The 22710-nt window shown below is 35.4% G+C and overlaps 1 protein-coding gene and 1 long non-coding RNA gene across 5 annotated transcripts in view; one reads left to right on the forward strand and one right to left on the reverse strand.

Moving 5' to 3' along the window:
- Positions 1-22710, forward strand: part of LOC150096034 (uncharacterized) — a 98965-nt gene that overhangs the window by 56152 nt on the left and 20103 nt on the right. The gene's annotated exons all lie outside the window — the stretch shown is intronic.
- The window catches only part of LOC150096035 (mitochondrial tRNA methylthiotransferase CDK5RAP1), a 197459-nt gene that overhangs the window by 13218 nt on the left and 161531 nt on the right, over positions 1-22710 (reverse strand). For both annotated transcript variants that reach the window (XM_090409462.1, XM_090409464.1), the window contains exons 9-10: positions 22194-22324; positions 3631-3780 (exon numbers count right to left, since the gene is read on the reverse strand). In XM_090409462.1, the coding sequence (XP_090265588.1) occupies positions 3631-3780; positions 22194-22324 (281 nt within the window). The remainder of the gene's footprint in view (positions 1-3630; positions 3781-22193; positions 22325-22710) is intronic.

Below are 22710 nucleotides of genomic sequence, written 5' to 3' on the forward strand. Positions count from 1 at the left end.
GGAAGTCTGGGCTAAGGAGAATGGATGTCAATTTAATGTGACAAAATGTAAGGTTATGCATTTTGGGGTGAAAAGATTAGCAGCAGTATACCACATTGGTGGAACTGTACTCCAGGAGATTGATGAGGCCAGGGACTTGGGAGTGGTGGTGGATAGGGAGATGAAGTTTAGGAGGCACATTGCAAAAGTGGCTAAATTAGCTCATCAAATCACTTGGTTGCTGAAGTCACTTGGTTGCTGAAGAATACTTTTGACAAGCAGAGACAAGCAAGTTATCGTTCCTCTGTACCGAGCCTTGATAAGACTTCATCTCGACTACTGTGCCCAGATTTGGTCACCTAGGTTTCTTCTTGATGGGGAGGAGGTTGAGAGGATCTGGAGGCGAGTGACCAAGATGATAGCAGTTCTATGGAATAAACCTTATGAGAACAGGTTGAAGATTGTGGGTTGCAGAAATTGGTTGATAGGTGAAAAAGAGGAGATAATGATTGAGACATTCAAATTGCTGAAGGGTTTCTATAGGATTAATTCAGAGGATTTTTTTGAGATCAGGACTGGTGGTGGGAGGACTAGGGGACATGTATGGAAGTTGGGCAAGAGTGTGGTTAGTAAGGGTGTTAGGGCTGGGTTCTTTACTTTTAGATTGGTAAATGAGTGGAATAAGCTGCCAGAGTCTGTTGTGGGTGCTATGACAGTGAATGAGTTCAAGGCAGAGTATGATAGATACTGTGAGAATGTCGAATAGTTGTGTGGACATGATGTTTAGGGCCTTCCTCAATGAGTCTAAGGACTCCTTGGAGTCGCCCATAATAATAATAATACTGTCAGCTTATTTAATAGGCTCTGTAAGCTCTATACATCACCTTGATGATTAACTATTACTCTACTCCACTTTGCATCATCAGCAAACAACTGAGCATCCCTCTTCTTCCTATTTCCTATATCATTTATGTACTAATTACACACCAGTGGTCCAAGCATAGAGCCCTGAGGCACACCACTAGTCATCTACCATTGCCAGGATTCTTACTCCATATACTACTTTTTGATGTCTGTCCATCAGCCAATCTTTTATCCATATCACCAGTTTCACATCCATACCAATTTGGTGCAGTTTGTGTAACAGAGTTCCATGTGGTATCCTATCAAATGGCTTTGCAAAATCCAGCAATATTATTCTGTAGCCATCCCTTTATCCAGCTCAGCTGTCATCACTCTATTACAAAAAGTTAACAGATTACTAAGAAGCCTCCACAGTTCATTTGGTATGGATGAGCCCTTTGGTTGGGAAGTCCTGGGTTTGAATCCTATCTATGATGTAAAAAGATCAAAAAGACCTTTATCAGGTGTTTTCAATCAAATAGTGAGTTAGCTGACCTCACACATGGGTAAGGGTTTTTCTCCTGGAAACTTGTGTTTTTTAATCTCTCAGAACATGCAAACTGGCTCCATGAACACACAGCTGTACAACCAAAATATACTTACCCTTACAGGATACAGCAGAGGGGGTGATGTGCCAGCTACTTTAATTCATCATGAATCCTAACAGGGGACTCTATCTGTCCTAAGAGACAGATGGGTTTAAATAAGAAGATTACTAAAGCATGACTGACCTTTCACAAAGATGTGCTGTCCCTCATAGAATATTCATATTCTTATCCACTCATTCCAGAATTCTCTTTTTGACCAACTTTTCCAGTACTTTTACCACCACAGACTTAGATCCTCCTTTATGTAAAGGAATTATTTTGCATAGACTGGGAGTAAGTGGACTGCATATACACTGGTAGAGTTAGCTGACCAGGTGACAGATGAAAGAGGGGTGATATGATAAAGGTCTATAAACCTTTGAGAGGGCATTATAGGATATCGGTTGATATAATTTTTCATTATGTTGAAGTAATGAGGTGCATCTAGTGTAAATGAGTTTAAGAAAAGGCATCACAGCTGGTGTGAGTTATGTATGGTCTTTCTCAATGAGTTCTTGATTCAATGGAGGTCTAATAATAACAGTAATAATATCAGCAAAATTATGAATGGAATTTTAGTGTGATAAATTATAATGTACAGGAGAAGAATATGGATAAAAATACAGAGTCATGTGGTACTTAGCACTGGTCGGGAAATAAAAAGAGAGGGAACCATCTAAAGTGGAAATGGGCAACCAATGTATTGGGGATTTCAACAGCAATCACTTTCCAAGGTTAATTACTTAATTGACTGATCTGCTATGAGCATTCTGAAACTATAATATTAATCACCAATTAACTGAACTGAATTAACTGAAAAGAGGAGACATTATAGAAACTTATAACAAGTTATTATTATTATTACATAACACCTTCAGGGAGTCCAAAGACTCACCGAGGGAGGGCACCTGCTCTAAAGCTCTCCGTCTCCACCATTCTAGTAACCGCAACTACCTTCATCATCTACACTAGCGCCATCTACTGCTGACTGCCACCACTATTTTCACAGACAATCACAAACATCCATGCCCAAGGTGGGATTCAAACCCCTGCAGTATTTTAGCTGGAGAGCAGATACGCTAAGGTGCAGTTTGTGTAACAGACTTTTTTTTTGTTTGTCCAACCAGGCCGGCTTATTCTTAGATTGTTTATTATTATTATTACATAACACCTCCAGGGAGAGACTCATTGGGGGAGGGTACCTCTACTACTACTCTCCGTCTCCACTAACTGCAATTACCCTTCATCATCTACACCAACGACCACCACCATTAGTATTGTCACAGACAATCACAAACATCCATGCCCATGGAGGGATTCGAACCCACAAACTTTTGGCTGGAGAGCGGATACACTAACCACTCGGCCAATCAGCCTGGCCAGTTATTAAAGAGATTCTATAAGAGTGATTGACACAAAGGGAATTTTTCAATACATGATGAATAAAGAACTAGGGATCATCTCAGAGGTTGTGTAAGAGTGTGGTTAGTAAAGGTGACTCAATTTTTTGCTTGAAGGATGGCAAATGAGTGCAATGGATTGCCAGAATTAGTTGTTAGTGCCCTGACAGTGAATGAATTCAAGAGGAGGTATGATAGGTGCTGTGGGTTCCCAAGATAAGCCTTCTAACTCCATGGATATATCCATATAATAATAATAATCATCATCATTAGTGGGCTTCCAATTAGTGAAGAAGTTGGCTTTTGATTACTTTCTTGTTTTTGAAAGAAGTAAGGTAGGTGCAGTGGAATAACAGACTAATGGCTGACTTTTATTTCTCTATTTTTTGGGATGGGTTGAATATAAGCTTGCTTATATTCAACCCATCTTTCCATTCTGTTGTAGAAAGTAAATATTATTAGCAAAATTAGTAGTGGTCAACACCATCTCTATCAGGTATCCAATAAGTAGGATGGTGGTCTCACAATGGATGATGGAAATCATCTACAAGCTAAAACATACAGGTTAGGAAAGAAAAGAAATGGATGCTATGCAATAACAGAAACAATATCTTTTTTTCATTTTTTTTAAAAAAACATTTATATCTGCCATTTTTGATGAGCTACTGTTTATAAAATTATTATAATTTATCTAAGATAATGCATATAAATTAGAACTGAGGTATTCATATAAATAGGAAGCATAAAATAACCTAACTTACCCCTTCAACCAAAACTAACTGATGACTACCTATTAACTTCTGATGCAACTCCAATGAATCATCTCTAAAAGCCAATGCCACTTCTGAAGCCCTCTGTTTCTTTATATTCTCTGGGACATCATCCTTATATTTATGGAATGCATTTGTTTTCTGTTTATAAACATGAAAAAATATTTAAAAGCAAAAAAGTTTACAGCTAATTAAAATGGGTGCTCAGCTTTAAAAATTTCACATGAAATTGTTGCTTCTTTAAACATTAATCAAATTATCTAATTTGTGACTTTATGTGAATCCCACCCAAAAAGATTGCAAACCTAATGAACAAAAATATTTAATATTGTGATAGGCTAAGTCAATAATCATTATTTCAACTTAAGCACTGGCTGAAGCTCATATTAAGATTTAATAGGATGAAAAATAGCAGAAGGAATGAATTATGCAAAGGATTTAATGATTGGGATAAAATCTGAGATGTGAACATTGAGGCATATAGGCATCTAGAGAGATTGTTGTTCTGTGGGCAAGCGAAAATGTTAGGGAAAACAGTTGTCAGGTTGGCATCTTGTGGATATAGTCACTTGGAAGATGGGAGAATGCATGGTATACTGCAGAGTCAAATAGAGTTTGGAGGGAATAATAATAGGTCTAGAAATGCTGGCAATGCATAGATGTTTCTTTATACAAATGCCAGGAATATCAGGAATAAAGGAAATTAAGTGGTGTGGTACTGATAGCCTCAGCCTGCCCAAAGATTACTGGAATTAGTAAAACATGGCTGATAGAAGATGATGATGATTCCTGATAGAAAGACAATAGCATATTTCAACAGGAGAGGAAGGGCAAACAGGATGGTAAAGTGTTACTTATGATAATGGATGAGTTTTGTCTTCTTGGAGTGGAGAATTTGGAAGGAAATTACACTAATAGTTTTGAAAGTGTATGGTGTGAGGTAGAAGTAGGCAAGACAAGTTATTTAGTGGGATGTTGCTATAGTTAAGGAAAAGCAAATAGTTATGAGCAGGAAAGGTTTATACAAACAATTTTAGCAAGTGCAAAGCGAGTGATCATTATGGGAGATTTTAACTAAAGCAGTATAAATAGAACAGAGGAAACAACATACAGCAGTAGAGGAATGAAATTTCTGGACTTTTTCATGGACAAATGTCTCAGGCAACATGTAGAGTGAATACAAGGACCAAGATTTCTGATCTGTTCCTAGCACCAGAAGATCTGTTTGTAGCTGAGATGTCAGTCTTGCCTCCTGTTGGTGAGAGTGACCATATAGTGTTGACTTGGAGACTGAATAGACATGCAGAAGTATTGTGAAGAAAATAATTTAAGTGGAATTATAAGGCAGGTAATCATAATAATCTTAAAAATCAGCTTGGGGCAATTCCATGGATGGAAGAATTAAAAGGATGATATTAGCAGTGCACACAGGAGCTAGTTAAGAAATATTTATCAACAGCAATGGAAATTTGAAATTTCCCAAGTGACTAATGAAATCTAACAGGAACTGCAGATAAAAAAGAGGTTATGGAAAAAGTATAAAGGGAAAGATGGAGAGCAGCTGCAGGAGAAATATAAGACTCAAACCAAGAAAGTGACTAATCTAGTAAGTAAGGAAAAAATGGAATACAAGAAGAGATTAGCATTGCAGTCTAAAGAAAATCCTAAGGAATTTTTTCATAATATGGCTAGTAGCAAGAGAAATAACTGTGGATGAGTGACCCTGTTAGATGAAAATGGGGGTTCACCAATGCAAATGACATAGAATATTGTGAGTATATTTTTTGGCCACTAACTTAATTTTAGAATAAGATTACACTGGGTTTTTTTACGGACCAATGAATTTAATGATAAATTATGCTAACAAGTTTCACCATCTGGGCTGTTTGTCTTCTTCAGGGCATACAAAATAGTAAAGACAACTCAAAGTCACCAATATGTAGAACAAACGTATAAAATATAACAAAATTAAAAAGACTCGTAGCATCATACGCATGGAGCGTGTGTTTCATTAGTTATTGTTGTGTGTGCAGCTTTGCATTTTGCAGTTAAATTAAATTCTAGCAAGCTTAGCAATCTTATTAGGGTATTCCATATGTCAGGCAGGATCATTCCTTGATTTCTGTTTAGACTGCTTCAGAGCAAAGAACCACTGTGGCTTCTTTGAAATTGCGACACTGGAAATCTCCTTCTGGATAAGGCATGGAACTTTTGTCCCATTCAATGGTGTGGCTTGTGTTGAAGAAATGAAGGGCTAATCCAGAGCTATCTATTCTGTTGTTTTTAACATCCCCTACATAACACATGATGTTATGCATCTTTATAATTTTGTTAAATTTTATACATTTGTTCTACATACTAGTGATTTTGAGTTGTCTTTACCGTTTTGTATGCCCTGAAAAAGCCAAACAGCCCAGTTGGTGAAACTTGTTGGCATAATTTATCATTCAATTCATTGGTCCATAAAAAAAACCCAGTATAATCTTATTCTATGTTTAACGATCACTTTATTGAGGTATATCATACCAGAAAAGTAGGTTTTATTCCTGGTGAGTTGATGGTTTAGGAGTGCATGAGGAGAATGTGTTTCAAATACTAAGTACTGTGGAAATCTTTAAAGCAGTGGGACTGGAAGGAATTTCACCATGTATTTTTAGAGAATGTGCTACGGAATTGACATACTTCATTGACCTGGCTGTTTAATGAAAGTATAACTACTGCGAAAGTGACCAACAAGTGGGAGGAAAGTGAGATAGTGCAATTAGCATAAGCCAGTTGGTAGAATGTTGGCTTATTAATGTTTGAATGGCACAAGGACAGCTAAGGTCATGCTGCACCAGTACAAAAGATTATAAATAAGGGGCATCAACAAGTATAAAAATCAGTATATAAAAATAAATGTAAAAGGTGTATAGAAAAAATATAAAAGCAAGTATAAAAATTATAAGTGTAGAAAAATTCATAAAAGCATTAATAAAAAACAAGGTGTTAAAAGCATATATACACTAAATTAAATTAATAAAAATATGTGCATATTTTATATAAGATGGTATACATTGATACTCTGTAAAAATTTAAAAACGTGACTCTTGATGAGATCAGACAGATTATGAATGTAACTAAAATAGTGACTGCGCTCAATGACAAAATTAGGGCAGTCAATTAAAATATGAATGATGGATAGTCCAGTACCATACAACTCAGACATAGACATGTCATCATCAATCAATAGGATGGAGTGTAAGATGACTGTTACCTATGCAGAGAGCAAGAACAACTTCCTCTTACAGTCTCTGAGTAAACTAGACTGCCACAATTTGATTTTAGGCTTGATTGATACAGCTTATTATTGGTTTCTCTATTCCATGACTGCCACTGGGATAAAAATTTGTACATGATGAGCTTGACCTAGCTCCAGCTTGCAGTCTTATATAGTTTAAAGCAAGCTCTATCACAGCTCAACAGCAAAACTGTTACATTTCATCAGGATCTGAGCAGATATTATGCTGTTTAGAAAGATAGAAGATCTCGCTAGGTCTTCTGATTTTGAATTATCTGTGTAGGCAGACACAAAATTTAGAGTATTTCCTCCTATGTTCTTGAAAGAGCTACTGTAGGTAATAGAAAAGGTGGCCTGCAAAAAGAAAAGCAGCATGGAGCATGATGATATGTGTGAATGCCATGGTAGTAGTGTATTTAGTGGCATCTGTGTTGTCTATCCCAATATCTAGAGCTTGTAAGAGAGCTTTTATTTGCAAACCAAAGGATTGTATGGCAGCCTGATGAGGGATGTACAGATTCTCACACTGTAGGAAAGAAATAGTTGGGCATATAGGATGATCTATGAGGAATTTCATTTTCATAGCATATAATAGAAACAGCTACTGACATCAAAGCATCAAAGGTGGTTCGGTTCATTTGCTTTAGTGAGGTTCAAAATGTTCCCATTGCAAGTCTTTTTGCTTGATGATGGATAGGGTCCAACCATTGCAGTATACTCTCTCTTTCTGGCAGAAACATGGACAGTACCCGTGATCAGGTTTTGATCTAATCATGACATTTAAACTGAACCTGGCACTCTCTTTCTCCTCTTGGGTATATATGGTTGGAATAGAGCAGTTCCCACTCAGAAGATTTTGGAAAAAAGTTCCTGACAAGGAGAGGGAGATTCTCTCTAAGACCAAAGTTGTGTAGGTCTTTCAATAATCCAAATCTCCCAGTAATGGCACATACTTTTTCCATATCAAAGAAAACTGATACCAAGTGCTTACATCCAGTCAGACTACACGTTTAGCTGTTAAGTGTTATTTTCAGAAGCCAGATTGTGTTCTGAAAAAAAAAGGCTGTTTTTCTCTTCAGAAACCTTAAAAGATGACAGGTAACCATTTTTTCCAGAAACTTGTACAAGAGTTGGCTGATAGTTTACTAGTAATTTTGGATCCTTCCTACCTTAGGAAAGGTAACAATAATAGTCTTTTGCTAAGTATCTGTAAAAATGTTCTCATAATATTCTGTTGAACAGGTATAGTTGATCTTTGACAGTTGGAGAGGGTACAGAGGTGGATAGAAAAATGACAGTAGGACTGTACAATGTTTGTTATGAGGATAGACTGAGGGCACATAAACTACAGTTTGGTAAACAGAAGATGAGATGGGATGACATGATTAAGACTGACACTAAGGAAATTTTTCATATAGTAAAACAATGGGAAGAAACAAGGACAAGGGCCATCCCTGGAAGTTGAAAAAGAAGGTGCTGAATGAGAGGATGGTTGGAATTGTAGGTTATCTGTATTCAGATATCCTACAAAATTTAAAAATGAATTAATAAGTTAGTAATAAAGCATTATTTTATAAAATTAGTTAAGCACGTGTTTCTTTTTGTATGCCACATGCAAGAAGTTTTGAAATGTTATTTTTGTCTTTGGCTAGAAGTCTTGCTTAGATATAAAATAATTTATTTAGTTAGATATTAAAGCTTAATTATGATTTGTTTAAGTTGAAATGTTGGTATTGTTTATATAGACATTTCGTTTATGAAATGTCAATTATGAGAGAAGCAAAAGTTACTGCTGCATTATCGGAAGTGATTAAACAAACTTACCTCAGTGGATAAAATATTGTGAAATGAACTGTTATAAATTATTGTCATTTCAAGCACAGTACTGAAAGCAGTAATGGTAGCATGCAATGGTGGACTGAAGCACAAGTTTTTCAGTTGCATTTCTGAGCATGCACAAAATTGAAAAGAATGTTACAGAATATTGCTAAGCATTCAGCTAGTTGGGAAGTAAGATAGGAATGCAGCAGGAGAAAAATTATAGAGTTTCTGTGTCTTCAATATATGAAGACTGAAAAGAATTAGAAATGGAAGAATGCCAGAGGATATCCTTTAAAAGTGAGAGTTTTTTGTGGTTGTTAATCCATACAGAATTTACTTCAGTTAAAGCTGAAAGGAACTTTACTGATTTCCAGCTCATATAGAAATGGATCCAGTAAAGTTTGTTATATTTAGGACTCTCAATCTGATAAGTAATTTCTAACAGTTGATATAGTTTTAGTTATATCTTGAACACTTCTTAAACTTCTGAGTATTCACAGAGGGCATCCCTTGTAAGACTTTAGAATTTCAATGTAATCTCTCTCATTTTTTTTCTGTATTGTGTGTTAGCGTTACTATTTTTATTATTGCTTATAACAGGACATCCACAAACTCACAAGACTTATCATGGGAAGCTCAACTTCGAAAACACAAAGTCTATCATACTCATACCACTCCTTAAACCTGTTCACCACACAAGCTTTCATATAGAAGGCAAGGTTGTTCTGAAGTGACATAATCATTGATAAGATTTTTAGTAGTGTATTCAGTCATGTTTACTACTACTTTACAGAAAGTGAAATTATAGAAGTGTCTTAGATGAAGATAAGATATGTTTTCTGCTGTGTTCCATTCAAGAAGAAGAATTTGACTCATGTTGCAATCATATATAGAGAGAAGTTTGTGTTGATCTCTATCTTGTGTGAACCCAAGAAAATATTAAAGTTTCTGCAGGAAGCAAGAACCAAAAATTCCAGACGTTTTATTCATATAGGATGATACTTATGTAAGTGAAGGTGGCTATGTAGAAAGATGATTTTCATGTTGTCTAAGGTTTTGATTGAAGTAAATATATAGGCACTTGTGTAGTTAAGAAGCCAACTTGTTGTTATTGTATGTATCTGTGTTATTTGTCAATTAGAGATTTTTGTTTTAGTTATAAGGCATGAAGATTCAATCTCTTCATGCATTCATTAGAAGATGTTTATGTGAGATATGAAGCTGTGTGCAAGTTAGATTTATAGTTTAGTTTCAGAGTTTTCTTTTTGTTTTGAAATTAAGAGTTAAATCACTTGGAGTGGAAGGAGTAAGTAAAAGCCTCCCCCCCTTCACTCTCTCACACACACACACAGTGAACCATAGAATTCATTCCCTGATCGTGTGGTGAACAGGTTTAAGGAGTGGTATGAGTACGATAGACTTTGCGTTTTCTGAGTTGGGCCTCCCATGATAAGTCTTGTGAGTCCATGGATGTCCTCCAAGGACAGTGGTGTTCAACCTTTTTTACTACATGAGCTACTTTTCTATAAAAAGTTATTTGGCGATCTACTCTCTTATATAGATCACGTTCCCCCAACCTGATAGCTGATTATGCACAAATAAACAACTAAAAATAAAAAAACTAAAAAAAATACACAACTAAAAACTTGGTGTATTTAAAAATTTATTTATCACTTTTAATTATTTTAATACAACCAAAAAAAAAACAAATATATTGGAATAAAATATTTCTCTATTTTGGAAAACCAAAGTTAGAAAAAACAACAGATTGATTACAAACTCTCAAGTTACAGGAAATGCTGGTTGATTAAAAAAAAAAAAAAGTTAATGTGAAATTTGGCATCGTTTGAACCTCACAATATTTTCATAGTCAAATTGATGTGAAGAAGTGGCCAATCGCAGACAATCATCCAAATGATCATTTGTAATTTAGTTTCTTAATTGATTTTTTATGACGGTCATATTTGAAAAAGCGGATTCTGACAAGTATGTCGATCCGAAACACAACAGAATTTTTCGCGCAATATCAGTTAATACTGGGAATTTTTCATGTGCATACTTTCAAATGACTTCATTGTTTATTGATTTTAAATGTAAATTATTCTGAATGTTTATTATCTCAAGTTCTACTTCAGCTTGGTTTATATCAAACAGCCCACTAATTTTATTTGAAATTTCTGTGATGTTCAAGTTTTCTTGAAATGGATTATTGATAAAAGATACAATCATTTCAGTTTTATTAAAATCTTTAAATCATGAATTTATTTCTTCCCCGACTAATTCTATTTCACAAATAAATTCTTTTAAATCATAGCGAAGCATTTCTTGATTTTGTTCAAAAAATTTTAATAAATATGGGAGATGTCTAAATTCGCGGTCATTTATATTTTTCTTTAATAAAAGTAAGTATTGTTGAAATGTTTTTATTGAACTTAACATGTCAATTAAATTTTTATCTCCACCTTGTAACTCTAAATTTAAATTGCTTAATTTCCTACAGAAATCTACTAAAATGATAAGTGTAACAACCATCTTTTATCACTCAATTGTGGATAAATATCTCCTTTTTCATCACGAAAATTTTTTATATCGTTAATTAATACAAGAAATCTTTCTAAAAACTGACTTCTGCTGAGCCAGCGAACATTATTGTACAACAGAAGTTCCCTATCATCATCTGCCTGTAATTTAAATAACTGCCATTGCAGGTCTTTTCCTCGAACAGAATTTACAATTTTAAATGTAATATCCAAAACATCTTTTACTACACAGTACTTGTTGGTGAATAATACAGTGGTACATTAAAAAAATCTGGATATTTGTCATAGTTTTTACATAACGAAATGAAGCCTGATTTATTACCTATCATTACAGGAGCACCATCAATAGTAACACAAGTAACACACACAAGGTTAAAAAGCGTTAGTATGTTGTTTCGCAAATTCATTAAATGCCAAAAAAATGTCTTCTCCCCTAGTCCTTCCCAATAATGGTATAATTTTCAAAAGTTCTTCTTTACTTGAATAATCTTGAAATACCATGCGAATAAGTACCATTAACTGAGCAATATCAGTGAAGTCGTTTGATTCATCAAATTGAAATGAAAACACAACACACTGTGAATGTCTGACATTAACCTGGAAACTATTCTCCGGCAATTGGAACTCTTTCTTTCAGCAATTTGTAACCTTGTATGCAGCCTATAAGTAGTTTCTCTCTAGCGACATCTCAAACTGAGAAGCTTCTTTCTGGAAGCGGGAAACTCCTCTCTCAAGCAACGTGGATCCGGGCAGTCTCCCTGACGGCGACTCTGGACTGGCAGCCTCCTCTCTGACAGCAATTCTGGAACCGGGACCCCTTCTACTTGCTTCGGTCCCTTTTTATTAGGCCTCCTCTGAGACCTCGCATGAAGTTTGGCAACCCCCAAAGAATTGGTATCAGTCTTTCATCTTAAGTTTCAAGTTCGGCACGCCTTTTGTTCTCCTCCGCTTTCTTTTGATTGTAAGTTGCCGGCCATTGGAAAGTTGTTTGAACTCTTTCTGACTGACTTCGGAGATGCTTACACTTAGAGCCTGCAAGCCTTTCTCATACATACAAGTTTCAATAACAATCTTTCTAATGCCGCCATGTACAGCTTCAGTGACAAAAACATTGCCTTTGTTTTTAACACTCTAACATATTCTTATTAAAGCAGTATATACAGTTAGCTTCAAAAGAGTTATTTATAAAAACATCTAATACAAACTAAGTTTATTTTTTTTATAATATTCACATGGGACTTAACCTAAGTAAAAATTCGATGTAATGTGCTTTGGAATATTTAATATTTAAGCTACAATCGAGTTTTTACACTTTGCTTATAATTGTATTCACTCGGCTCGCTGTTTGACTTCCACTGATCCAAATTAATTCATTTACCTGGACTTATAAGAAAATTACTGATTTGACAATTTTAATGAAAAATAAACAATAACAATACACTTAAAGCAAATTAAAAATAATACAAAATAATGATAACTAAAAATTATGTTTTCAGTTTTAATTAAATTTGTAAGTAAGGAAGAATACACTAGAGATCGACCAAAAATCGCTCAACGATCGACCAGTCGATCGCGATCAACGGGTTGAACACCTGTCCTAGGAGGTCCTATTATAAGCAATAATAATAATAGTAATGTTAACACACAATTACAGAAAAAAAAAAAAAAGATTACATTGAAACTCTTAAGTCTTACAAGGGATGCCCTCTGTGAATACTTTGTTGTAGGAAGTTACAACTTATAGTTTCTTCATATCCTGGGGAGTCTTATACACAATCATATGTATTGAAGTTGGGTTGTTTTTAAGATAAAAAAAATGTCTTTCATGTTTTTATTTACTGCAGTGAAGTAGTTTCTCTGCTCCCGTCTCCATCTGATTTTGTGTAGAATGTTCAAGGCAAGTCATGATCAGCCAGGAACACATTTTCTGCCATAACTGTGGCAGCAAAAGATGTTCTTCCCAAATGATGTTGGCAGATCTTTCAGCTTCTCCATAATAGGACACAGGTCTTTAGGAGAGGAGACAGCAGCCAGCTTTGAAAACATGCAAGATTATATTTCTTTATAATTCTAGTTATTGTTTTTTTTTTTTTTTGAAGTGTTACAGAATTAGGGACCAGTAATAACATTACTGTAATCTGTATGTTAGTAAGGTTGTGGTGGGAAAGAGAGAGGGAGAGGTACAAGTATTTTGTATTATTATTTTTTTTTTTTGGCTGTAGTCGATTAGATAAGATGAGACAAACAGTTAAGTTGAGCTGTGAGGGAAGCCAGGTTGGAATAGAGGTTGGCTCTGGTAACAAACATTTTTATAATACCTTATTGTTGGTAGGAGAAGGAGATAATGGGAAAGTTTGTGAATGTATCTACCAGTGTTATTAGGTTGTTTTTTTTTAACTGAGAAAGAAGATGTCCTGTTAAGATGGTGTTTGATTAAAGTGCCTAGGAGGAGGACAGGCTGTTGTTGTCTTCTTTTTTTCCTAATGTAAACTGGATTCTAGAGTGCTGGATACTGTGAGTGAAGAAGGAATGAATCTAACATGTCTGAACCATGTGGCAAAATGGAGAACACATAATCAAACCATGTTAACTATGTAACTGAAGAGCATGTTATAAATTTTTCAAAATGCTCCATATAAAAATTGGCTAGGGGAAGAGAGAGAGAGAGTGCAGTCCAGTGCTGTAGCCTCTACCTGTTCGAATATGATGTCATGCTATGTAAAGTAACTAGTGCAGATGGCAAAACTGAGAAGATCAGTAGTATCAGGAAAAGGAGTACATTTTCAAGCAATGCTAAGATGTCAGTAAAGTAGATATTAGTGAATAAAGAAGTGATGTCAAAACTAACAATAGTATCAGTGCTGCTTAAATACTAAATTTTGGATTAAAGATTTGAGGTGGTTAGAATTTTTCATATAAGATGGAATATGGCCAGTAAAGGGAAGGGAAATAAAGATTTACATAATGGTTTTGGTTATTTTAAAGGAAGTGAGTAAGTAGCATCCACTATGGGTTGGAAAGTTATTAGGTTTATGCCTACATCATTCCAGACTGAGGTACAAATTGTAATCAGTGATGCTCACTAATTCACTGACATCATAAGAAAAAAGAAAGAAATGTAAGGGCTCTTTTTTTGTGACCTAATATTTAAATATCTTCTGAAATTCCATTAACCAGCTATGCAAAAGACAGAAATTTCTGAAGGAAGTTAAACCATTAAAAATAATAAATTTGAAATACTTATTATTAGCCTAGAATAGCATGAATGAACAAAGATTAACTCTCTTTTTTTATAGAGTTCCTTTTTAAACAGGATACAAAATGAAAATTTTGCAGTCCTAAAAATATCAGAGACCTGCAATTTATTCTGTATGACAAGACTGTCATTAAAAATTCACATGACAATATATGCAACAGTCCTTAGCTTTTCCAAAATACTTTGACTTTATACTTCATGGAAGAGCAGGACATATAAAAATACTTCTTCCTCTCTATAAACATCACTGTATGTTTTGTCAAGAAACATTTGCTAAAACATAACTTCTGAGTCTGCAAATGACATGCTTAGTTGACAAAAACTATATATAACAAACATAGCACACGTAAGCACAAGAAAGTTAACATTTTATCACAAAAATTAAAAATACAGCATAAATGCTATAATTTACAGAAGTCCATTTGCTTTGTAAGTTCTACAACTATGTTACCACTCAGACATTATCCTGACTATTCCAATACATAACCACCTATTTTGTCAAGATCACTCAAATACAACTAGAAAAAAACTTATGTTTTAATCAGAGAATATAATGAATCTTTTTTTTTCATATATTTTCATTCACATATAACTTCAATTAAAGCTATGCAGAACTATTCTTCATCAGGGTTAATCAAGTGAGAACCACAAAGTGGAAACTTAAGCAAACAGCCAAAAAATTTCCAATTGATGCAATATTCATACTAAATACAGAATTATACTGATGAATATTTCAAAATCAGCTTAGCAACTGCAACAATTAAGAGAGAAAACAGCATCAATCCTCAGCGTTCTCCCTCATACACACTTTTTTTTTTAAAGGAACAATATATGTAGTAATAATTTTGCTTTGATATAATAATTGCAATTATATAAAAAGCTGAGTTAACATTATTAATTCATCAACATCAATAGTATCAACATACAAAAAGGCAAAAAAGTATAACAAAATTGGTTTAATTTATAGAAGCTACTGGGGTGGAAGGGGGTGGTGAAGCACAATACATAGCCTCTCCCACTCAAATGTCAACCTCACCTTCCCGTGGTCCAAACGAGGCACTGGCGACCGAGTATGGGCGGTATAACCTTAACACCCTAACAGAGTAAATGCTGTTAGATCTGCCTGTCTAGAGGCATTAGGTAGCAGTCCTACCACTGGACTTACCCAGTGACAGGTTAGTAACCTGCCCCGAGGAAATTCAAAATATGCAAAGTTTCATGCAAAGAAAAGCTGGACGGACTGTCAGGGAAAAGACCACAACTGGAAACGGTAAACGAAATTGGAAAAAGGAACACATAATGAAGACTGCAACATGGAATGTGAGAAGCACTGCACATAAAAAAGAAGAACTTAATAAACAACTAAACCAAGCTAACATAAAGATATGTATAGTAACAGAAACAAAGAAAAAACAAAAAGGTACAAAAGAAACAAACAATTATATACAAATCTACAGTGGGGTAAAAAAAGAAGAAAGAGCCAAAGCAGGTATAATGATTAGGGTATATAAATCCCTAAAGAACAATATTGTATATTACAACTATTTGAATGAAAGACTAATAGAAATTAGACTCAAGACATTAAGAGGCCACATAACAATAATTGGTGCATATGCACCAGAAGAGGAAAAGAAGAAAAGAGTAATATATTTTATAAAAAATTACAGAATACCATAGATAAAACAAACAAAACTGACTATTTACTGTTAGCAGGAGATTTAAATGCCAGAATAGGAAACAAAAAATACAAAACAAATATAGGTAAATTTGGTGAAGATACACGTAATCAAAATGGTTGCAGATTGCGTGATTTTGTCATTTATAATAATATGAGAATAATGAATTCAATGTTTAAACACAAGGATACATAAATATACTTGGTCAGCCAGAGGATACAAATCAGTAATTGACTAAGTTATCACAAATTTTAAATTAGCGGAGTTAATTTTAGATGTAAGAGCATATCGAGGCTTTGAATTAAACTCTGATCATTATATGGTATCAGCAAAAATTCGTTTTAAACCAAACTGGCTAAAAACACATAGAATTGAAAATTCTTACCAGCCAAGCTACAAAATTTCTTCATTACAGGATCCTCAAGTTAGACAACAATATCAAAAATGCAGAAACTTAAAAACAGAAACCACACATGAATCAAGTGACATAGAAGATGAATGGGAAAATTTGAAACAAATTCTCACCAAAGCAGCAACAGAAACCTTAGGAATAAAGCACAAATGGATTAGAAAAAGAGGACTATGAGACTGGAACAAAGAAAGAGAAAATATAATAAAAACCAAAAAGGACAGTTACCAGAAATGGCTAAATTCCAAAACAATAGAAGCAGAAATAGAGTATAAAAGAAATAGTGCAATTGCAAAATGAGAAGTAAGGAAAAAACATGGAGAAAGATGGAACAATTTCGTAACAGAACTAGAAAAGGATTTATTTAAGGGGAATGGATACTTGGGAGAAGGGAGACAATGTCAGGTAACACTGAGCCCAGTGGAGTCTAGAAGGGATAATGCTGGATATAGAAACAATGGCATTTATATGCTGTATACTAATGCCAGGAGTATCCGGAATAAGGGAGAGGAATTGGTGGCGCAGATAGCATCAGCCTGGCCAAAAATTATTGCGATCACTGAGACGTGGTTGACAGAAGGGGATATAAAAACAGGTATAGAAGTCGCTGGGTATAGCATTTTTCGTCAGGATAGGAGGGGAAAGCGAGGTGGTGGGGTGCTGCTTATGATAAGTGATGACCTATGCCCTCTAAGAGTGGAGAATTTGGAAGGAAGTGAGACAAATGATTTTGAGAGCGTATGGTGTGAGGTAGAGGTAGGCAAGACAGGATATTTAGTGGGGTGTTGCTACAGACCCAGGAGCACAGAGGATGGGGGACCAGGAGATGTTTAGACAGCTAAGTTTGGCAAGTGCAAGAAGAATGATTGTTATGGGAGATTTTAACTTCAGTAGTATAAATTGGAAAGAGGAAGATGCATGTAACAATAGGGGAATGGAATTTCTAGAATTCTTGAGGGACAAATGTCTTAGGCAACATGTAACAGAGGGAACAAGAGGTTCAAAAATTTTGGATTTGGTTATAGCATCAGAAGAGTTGATAATAACTGAGTTGACGTCTCTCCCACCAGTTGGAGAAAGTGACCATATGGTGTTGACTTGGAAAAAGAATAGACATGCAGGAGTATCAAAGAGACGGGAACTTATGTGGAATTATAAAGCAGGTAATTATAATAGTCTTAGACGTCAACTTCGGGAAGTTTCATGGAGGGAGGAATTGGAAGGCCGGGATATCACCAGTGCATGGGAAATTGTGAAAGAATATTTGTTATCAGCAATGGTAAGTTGTATACCACGAGTGAAGAAGAGGGCGCAATTTGGAGTAAAGTGGATGACAAACAATATTAAACAGGAATTGCATGCGAAAAAGAGGCTATGGAAGAGATATAAGGAGACAGGTGAAGAGATGCATGAGGAATATAAGACACAGGCCAGAAGAGTGACTCGTGTGGTAAGGAAAGCGAAACTGGAATATGAGAGGAGATTGGCCCTAAGATCCAAAGAAAATCCTAGGGAATTTTTTAGCTATGTGGCCAGTAGGAGGAGAAATGACTGTGGAAGAATGATATTGTGGGATAAAAATGGGAATAGAGTGACTGATGCAGAGGACATAGTGGAATTGTTCAATGAACACTTTATTGGAGTATTTCATCCTAGAGGAGTCAGTTTTAATGCTAGAGGGATAGGACTGGTACGAGGTCCGGAGGTACAGGAGGAGAGTGTGTTTCAGATACTGAGTACTCTGGATGTCAGTAAAGCTGTGGGACTGGATGGTATTTCGCCACGAGTTTTGAGAGAATGTGCTAGGGAATTGACAATACCCTTAACGTGGCTTTTCAATGAAAGTCTGGCTTTGGCAAAGGTGCCCAGGGAATGGAAGGAAGGTAAGATAGTGCCATTGCATAAGGGTGGTAACAGACTGGAAGTGTCTAATTATAGGCCAGTCTGTGTGTCATCAGTAGTTGTTAAGATCTTGGAGAAAGTAGTGAGGGACCGTGTACAGCATTGGGCAGATGAGGGTAATGTTATCTGTGAGAATCAACATGGATTTGTGAAAGGACGCTCTTGTTTTAGCAATATGCTAGCCTTTTATAATAAAGTTACAAGAGCATTAGATGAGGGAAAGGCAATTTTCTTAGACTTGGCGAAGGCATTTGACAGGGTGCCACGTGATAAGCTGATATTTAAGTTTCAGCACATGGGTCTGGATGTCAGATTGGTCAACTGGATTCAGGATTGGCTGTCTGATAGGTATCAGAGAGTTGTGTATGGTGGAGCAGTTTCAAGGAGGCAGAGGGTTACAAGTGGGGTCCCACAGGGCTCAGTACTAGGACCTATATTGTTTAACCTTTATATCAATGACATAGCCAGTGGATTGCAGGGGGATATTCAGTTGTTTGCGGATGATGCGAAGCTGGGAAGGATTATTAGTAATAGTGCAGATGTGGTAGCCCTGCAAGAGGATTTAAATAAGCTAGATAGATGGACAAATGAATGGGGGTGTCAGTTTAATGCAGCAAAATATAAGGTCTTGAGGTTTGGGAAACATCGATGGGATGCTGCATACTCTATGGGAGGAGTTATACTGGAGGAAGTAGGGGAGACAAGAGATCTGGGGTCGATGATTGATAGAAACCTGAAGTTTAGGGGACATATTGCAAAGGTGGTGAAGGTAACACAGAGGATTGCTGCTATTATGAGAAGGACACTGACCTGCAGAGATAAGAGGGTTATCATTCCGTTGTATAAGTCTCTGATCAGACCACACTTGGACTATTGTTCTCAGATTTGGTCCCCAGGATTTGAAGGGGATAAATTAACTGTGGAAAGGATACAAAGACGGATGACAAAGATGGTTTCAGGAATGTACAAGGACAGTTATGAGGATCGGCTGAGAGAATGTGGACTGCAGAGTTTGGTGGATAGAAGAAGGAGAGGTGATATGATTGAGACTTTTAAACTGTTGAGAGGTGGTTACAGGGTTGACACTGGGGAGTTCTTTCGCTTGGTTGATCAGCAGGAAGGAGTGATGACAAGAGGCCATCCCTAGAAGTTACGAAAGGAAACTGTGAGCAAGAGGGTAAGGAGTGGTTTCTTTGTGTGGAGGGTGGTTGAGCCGTGGAATGCATTGCCTGATGGAGTGGTGGGAGCGAGAATGGTCAGTGAGTTTAAAGAGTGGTATGATAAACTTTGTGTTTCTCAGGGGGGGACCTCCCCTCGATGAGTCTTGACAGACTTTATGTCTTAGGAAGGACCTCCCTCGATGAGTCTTTTGACTCCTTGGAGGCCTGGATAATAATAATAACCTATAAAGTAATAAAATACATGAATAAAGAAATAAAAGAAAAGATAAAAATATAAACAATAGATTTAGAAAAATGGGTGACCTATTTCCAAAATCTCTGGACAGATGATGACAACAATGAAATAAAATTTTATAAGACAAAGAATGATCTAATAGAAAATATCACAATGTTAGAACTGAAAAATATAATAAAGATGATGAAAAATGGGAAAACACCAGGAGAAGACAACATAAATATAGAACTATACAAAAATGCAGGTGAAAATTTAATGAAAGACTTCTGAAATTTTTTAATATGGTTTGGATGTTGGGAAAAACCCCTAACTCTTGGAAAAAAAGCACTGGTTATCCCAGTCTATAAAAAAGGAAATAAAGACAATTGCAATAATTATAGGGGAATTAGCCTGCTGAATACAAGATATAAAATATATGCAGGAATATTAAAAGAGAAACTAAGGCATTGTAGAAGACAAATTACTAGAAGAACAAAATGGTTTCTGAAAAGGCCGATCCTGCATAGATCCAATTTTTACTTGAAAATTATTAATAGAAAAGAGAAGAGAATTTCAAAAAGAAACACACGTGGCCTTTATTGATTATGAAAAAGCCTTTGCCAAAATTTGTAGATAAAAACTGTTTAAAATATTAACCGATTTAAACATACCAAACTAACTTTTACAATCTATTCAAGAAATATATATATACAGGAAATAAAATAGCAGTTAAATTAGAACACATCTCAGAATGGAAAGATATATCAAGAGGAGTATGACAAGGATGTACCCTCTCACCTCTGCTTTTCAATATATATATAAATGAAATATTAACAATCTGGAAACAGCATAACCCATTTGGTATACAAATGACCTCGCAAATGAAGATAGATACACTACTATTTGCAGATGATCAAATAGTATTAGCTACATCAGAAAATGACTTACAAAGATCATTAAATGATATCTCAAAGCAATATAATATGATAATATCTAAAGAAAAAACAAAAATAATGGCATTCAAAGGAGAAAACCCAATAAGAAATAAAATAATGATAGATAATAAAATACTAGAACAAGTAAACACTTTCAGATACTTGGGATGTGATATATCATACGAAGAAGAAAAAGACATAGACACTAAAATATCAAACTTTGTCAAAGTAAATGGCATAATAAATAATATATTTAAGCCATCCCTAGTACAAAAACACACTGGAATCAGACTATATAATGTCTTGTCAAAACCAACTCTACTATATGGAAGCGAAACATGGACCATGAAAGATGAAACACCAATTCAAACAGCAGAAATGAAGTTCCTCAGAAAAACAATACCAAGTGAGACTACAAAACAAATGAAGAAATTTTACAATCCCTGAAAATAAAACCAATTAATTACTACATAAGACAGTATAAACAAAAATGGCTAGAACATTTAAATTGAATGGATAACAGCAGACTACTAAAAATATTATACAGATACAAAATAAGTGAAAAAAGAAGAATCGGAAGACCAAGAAAGAGATGGCATGAGACCAGAACAGGCCACTTGGCCTAAATTCCATGTTAGGAAGAAGACAGAAGCTACTAGAGTGACATAAGAGCTTTTCTCTGCAAAGGAAGATAGTGTTTAAATAACTGTTTCATCTATAAAAATATTTGAAAAAGTTATTTTGTAACATTGGTAGAGAATTTCTTGATCACAATATCAATTTTTTTCTAACCAGCAAAAAAACTACTTTACAATTAAACATATGTTTATCTTAAACTCGAGTGAATAGTGGTCAGTAGCCTCTTTTCTCAATATAAACAGAGAACATGTCCGCACAGTTAGCAGAGTGGCTATGCGCTTCGCAACCATATGCCTGGGAAAGGGGTGTCCTGGGTTCAATTCCTGTCATTGATGTGAGGAGCTTAAGAATCTTTCTCAGACGTAGCCAAGTTAGCAGCCAGTCTTGGGCGTGGACTGCAGGGTTTTTCTCGCGAGTTTATCTGGGGTTTGTTTGGGCCAGTTTTGGTTTGTTTTGCCCGCAAGCAGGCAAACTAGTCCCATGAACACACGCAGCTACAGACATAGGACACACAGGAGGCATAGGGCTAGCCACCTTATTCTCAGGACAGGTACGGCTTAGCCATTAGCCTTAGAAGGGCTAATGGCCTGTTATGGAGCTAAAGATAGCTCCATAACAGGCCATTAGGCCTAATACCCGAAGGGAAGAAGAAGAAGAAGAAGAAAGAGAGAATATACAAATGTAAAAGAATATTACATTACCTCTCTCATGCTATACGGAAATACATACACAAACTCATATTTGATCATTTTTAATAATGACATTGTATCTTCATGAGCCTCTTCAGTCTCTCCACAGAAACCACAAATGAAGTCTGAAGTCAAAGAAATTTCTGCAAAATAAGAATAATACTTATTCGTGCTAACAAAGGATAAACCATTATTTTATATAAATTAAGATTATTTCTAATAATGAAACCATCATTATTAAATTCCTGATATGTACCATCAAATGGGGGTATACAGGAGACTATGGATATTACATGGAAAGTTTACATTACTATTAACTTCCTATTGAAATATGCACTGTACCAAAAAAAAAGTCATTAGTGTTAATGCTATCAAATCTCTTTAATAATCTAAATACTTCTATCACATCTTCTCTCTTATGCCTGCCTATCAGCTAGTTTTTGGAGCCATAGACCTGTCACAATGTTTGTGACAGGTCTGTGACTCACCTTTGGATCCTCTCCACCACTTGTTCATCACCAAGGAATCC

This window comes from Typopeltis vanoorti, chromosome 19, assembly GCF_054136105.1.
Source record: "Typopeltis vanoorti isolate ZY-2024b chromosome 19, IOZ_Tvanoo_1.0, whole genome shotgun sequence".
Taxonomy (NCBI): domain Eukaryota; kingdom Metazoa; phylum Arthropoda; class Arachnida; order Uropygi; family Thelyphonidae; genus Typopeltis; species Typopeltis vanoorti.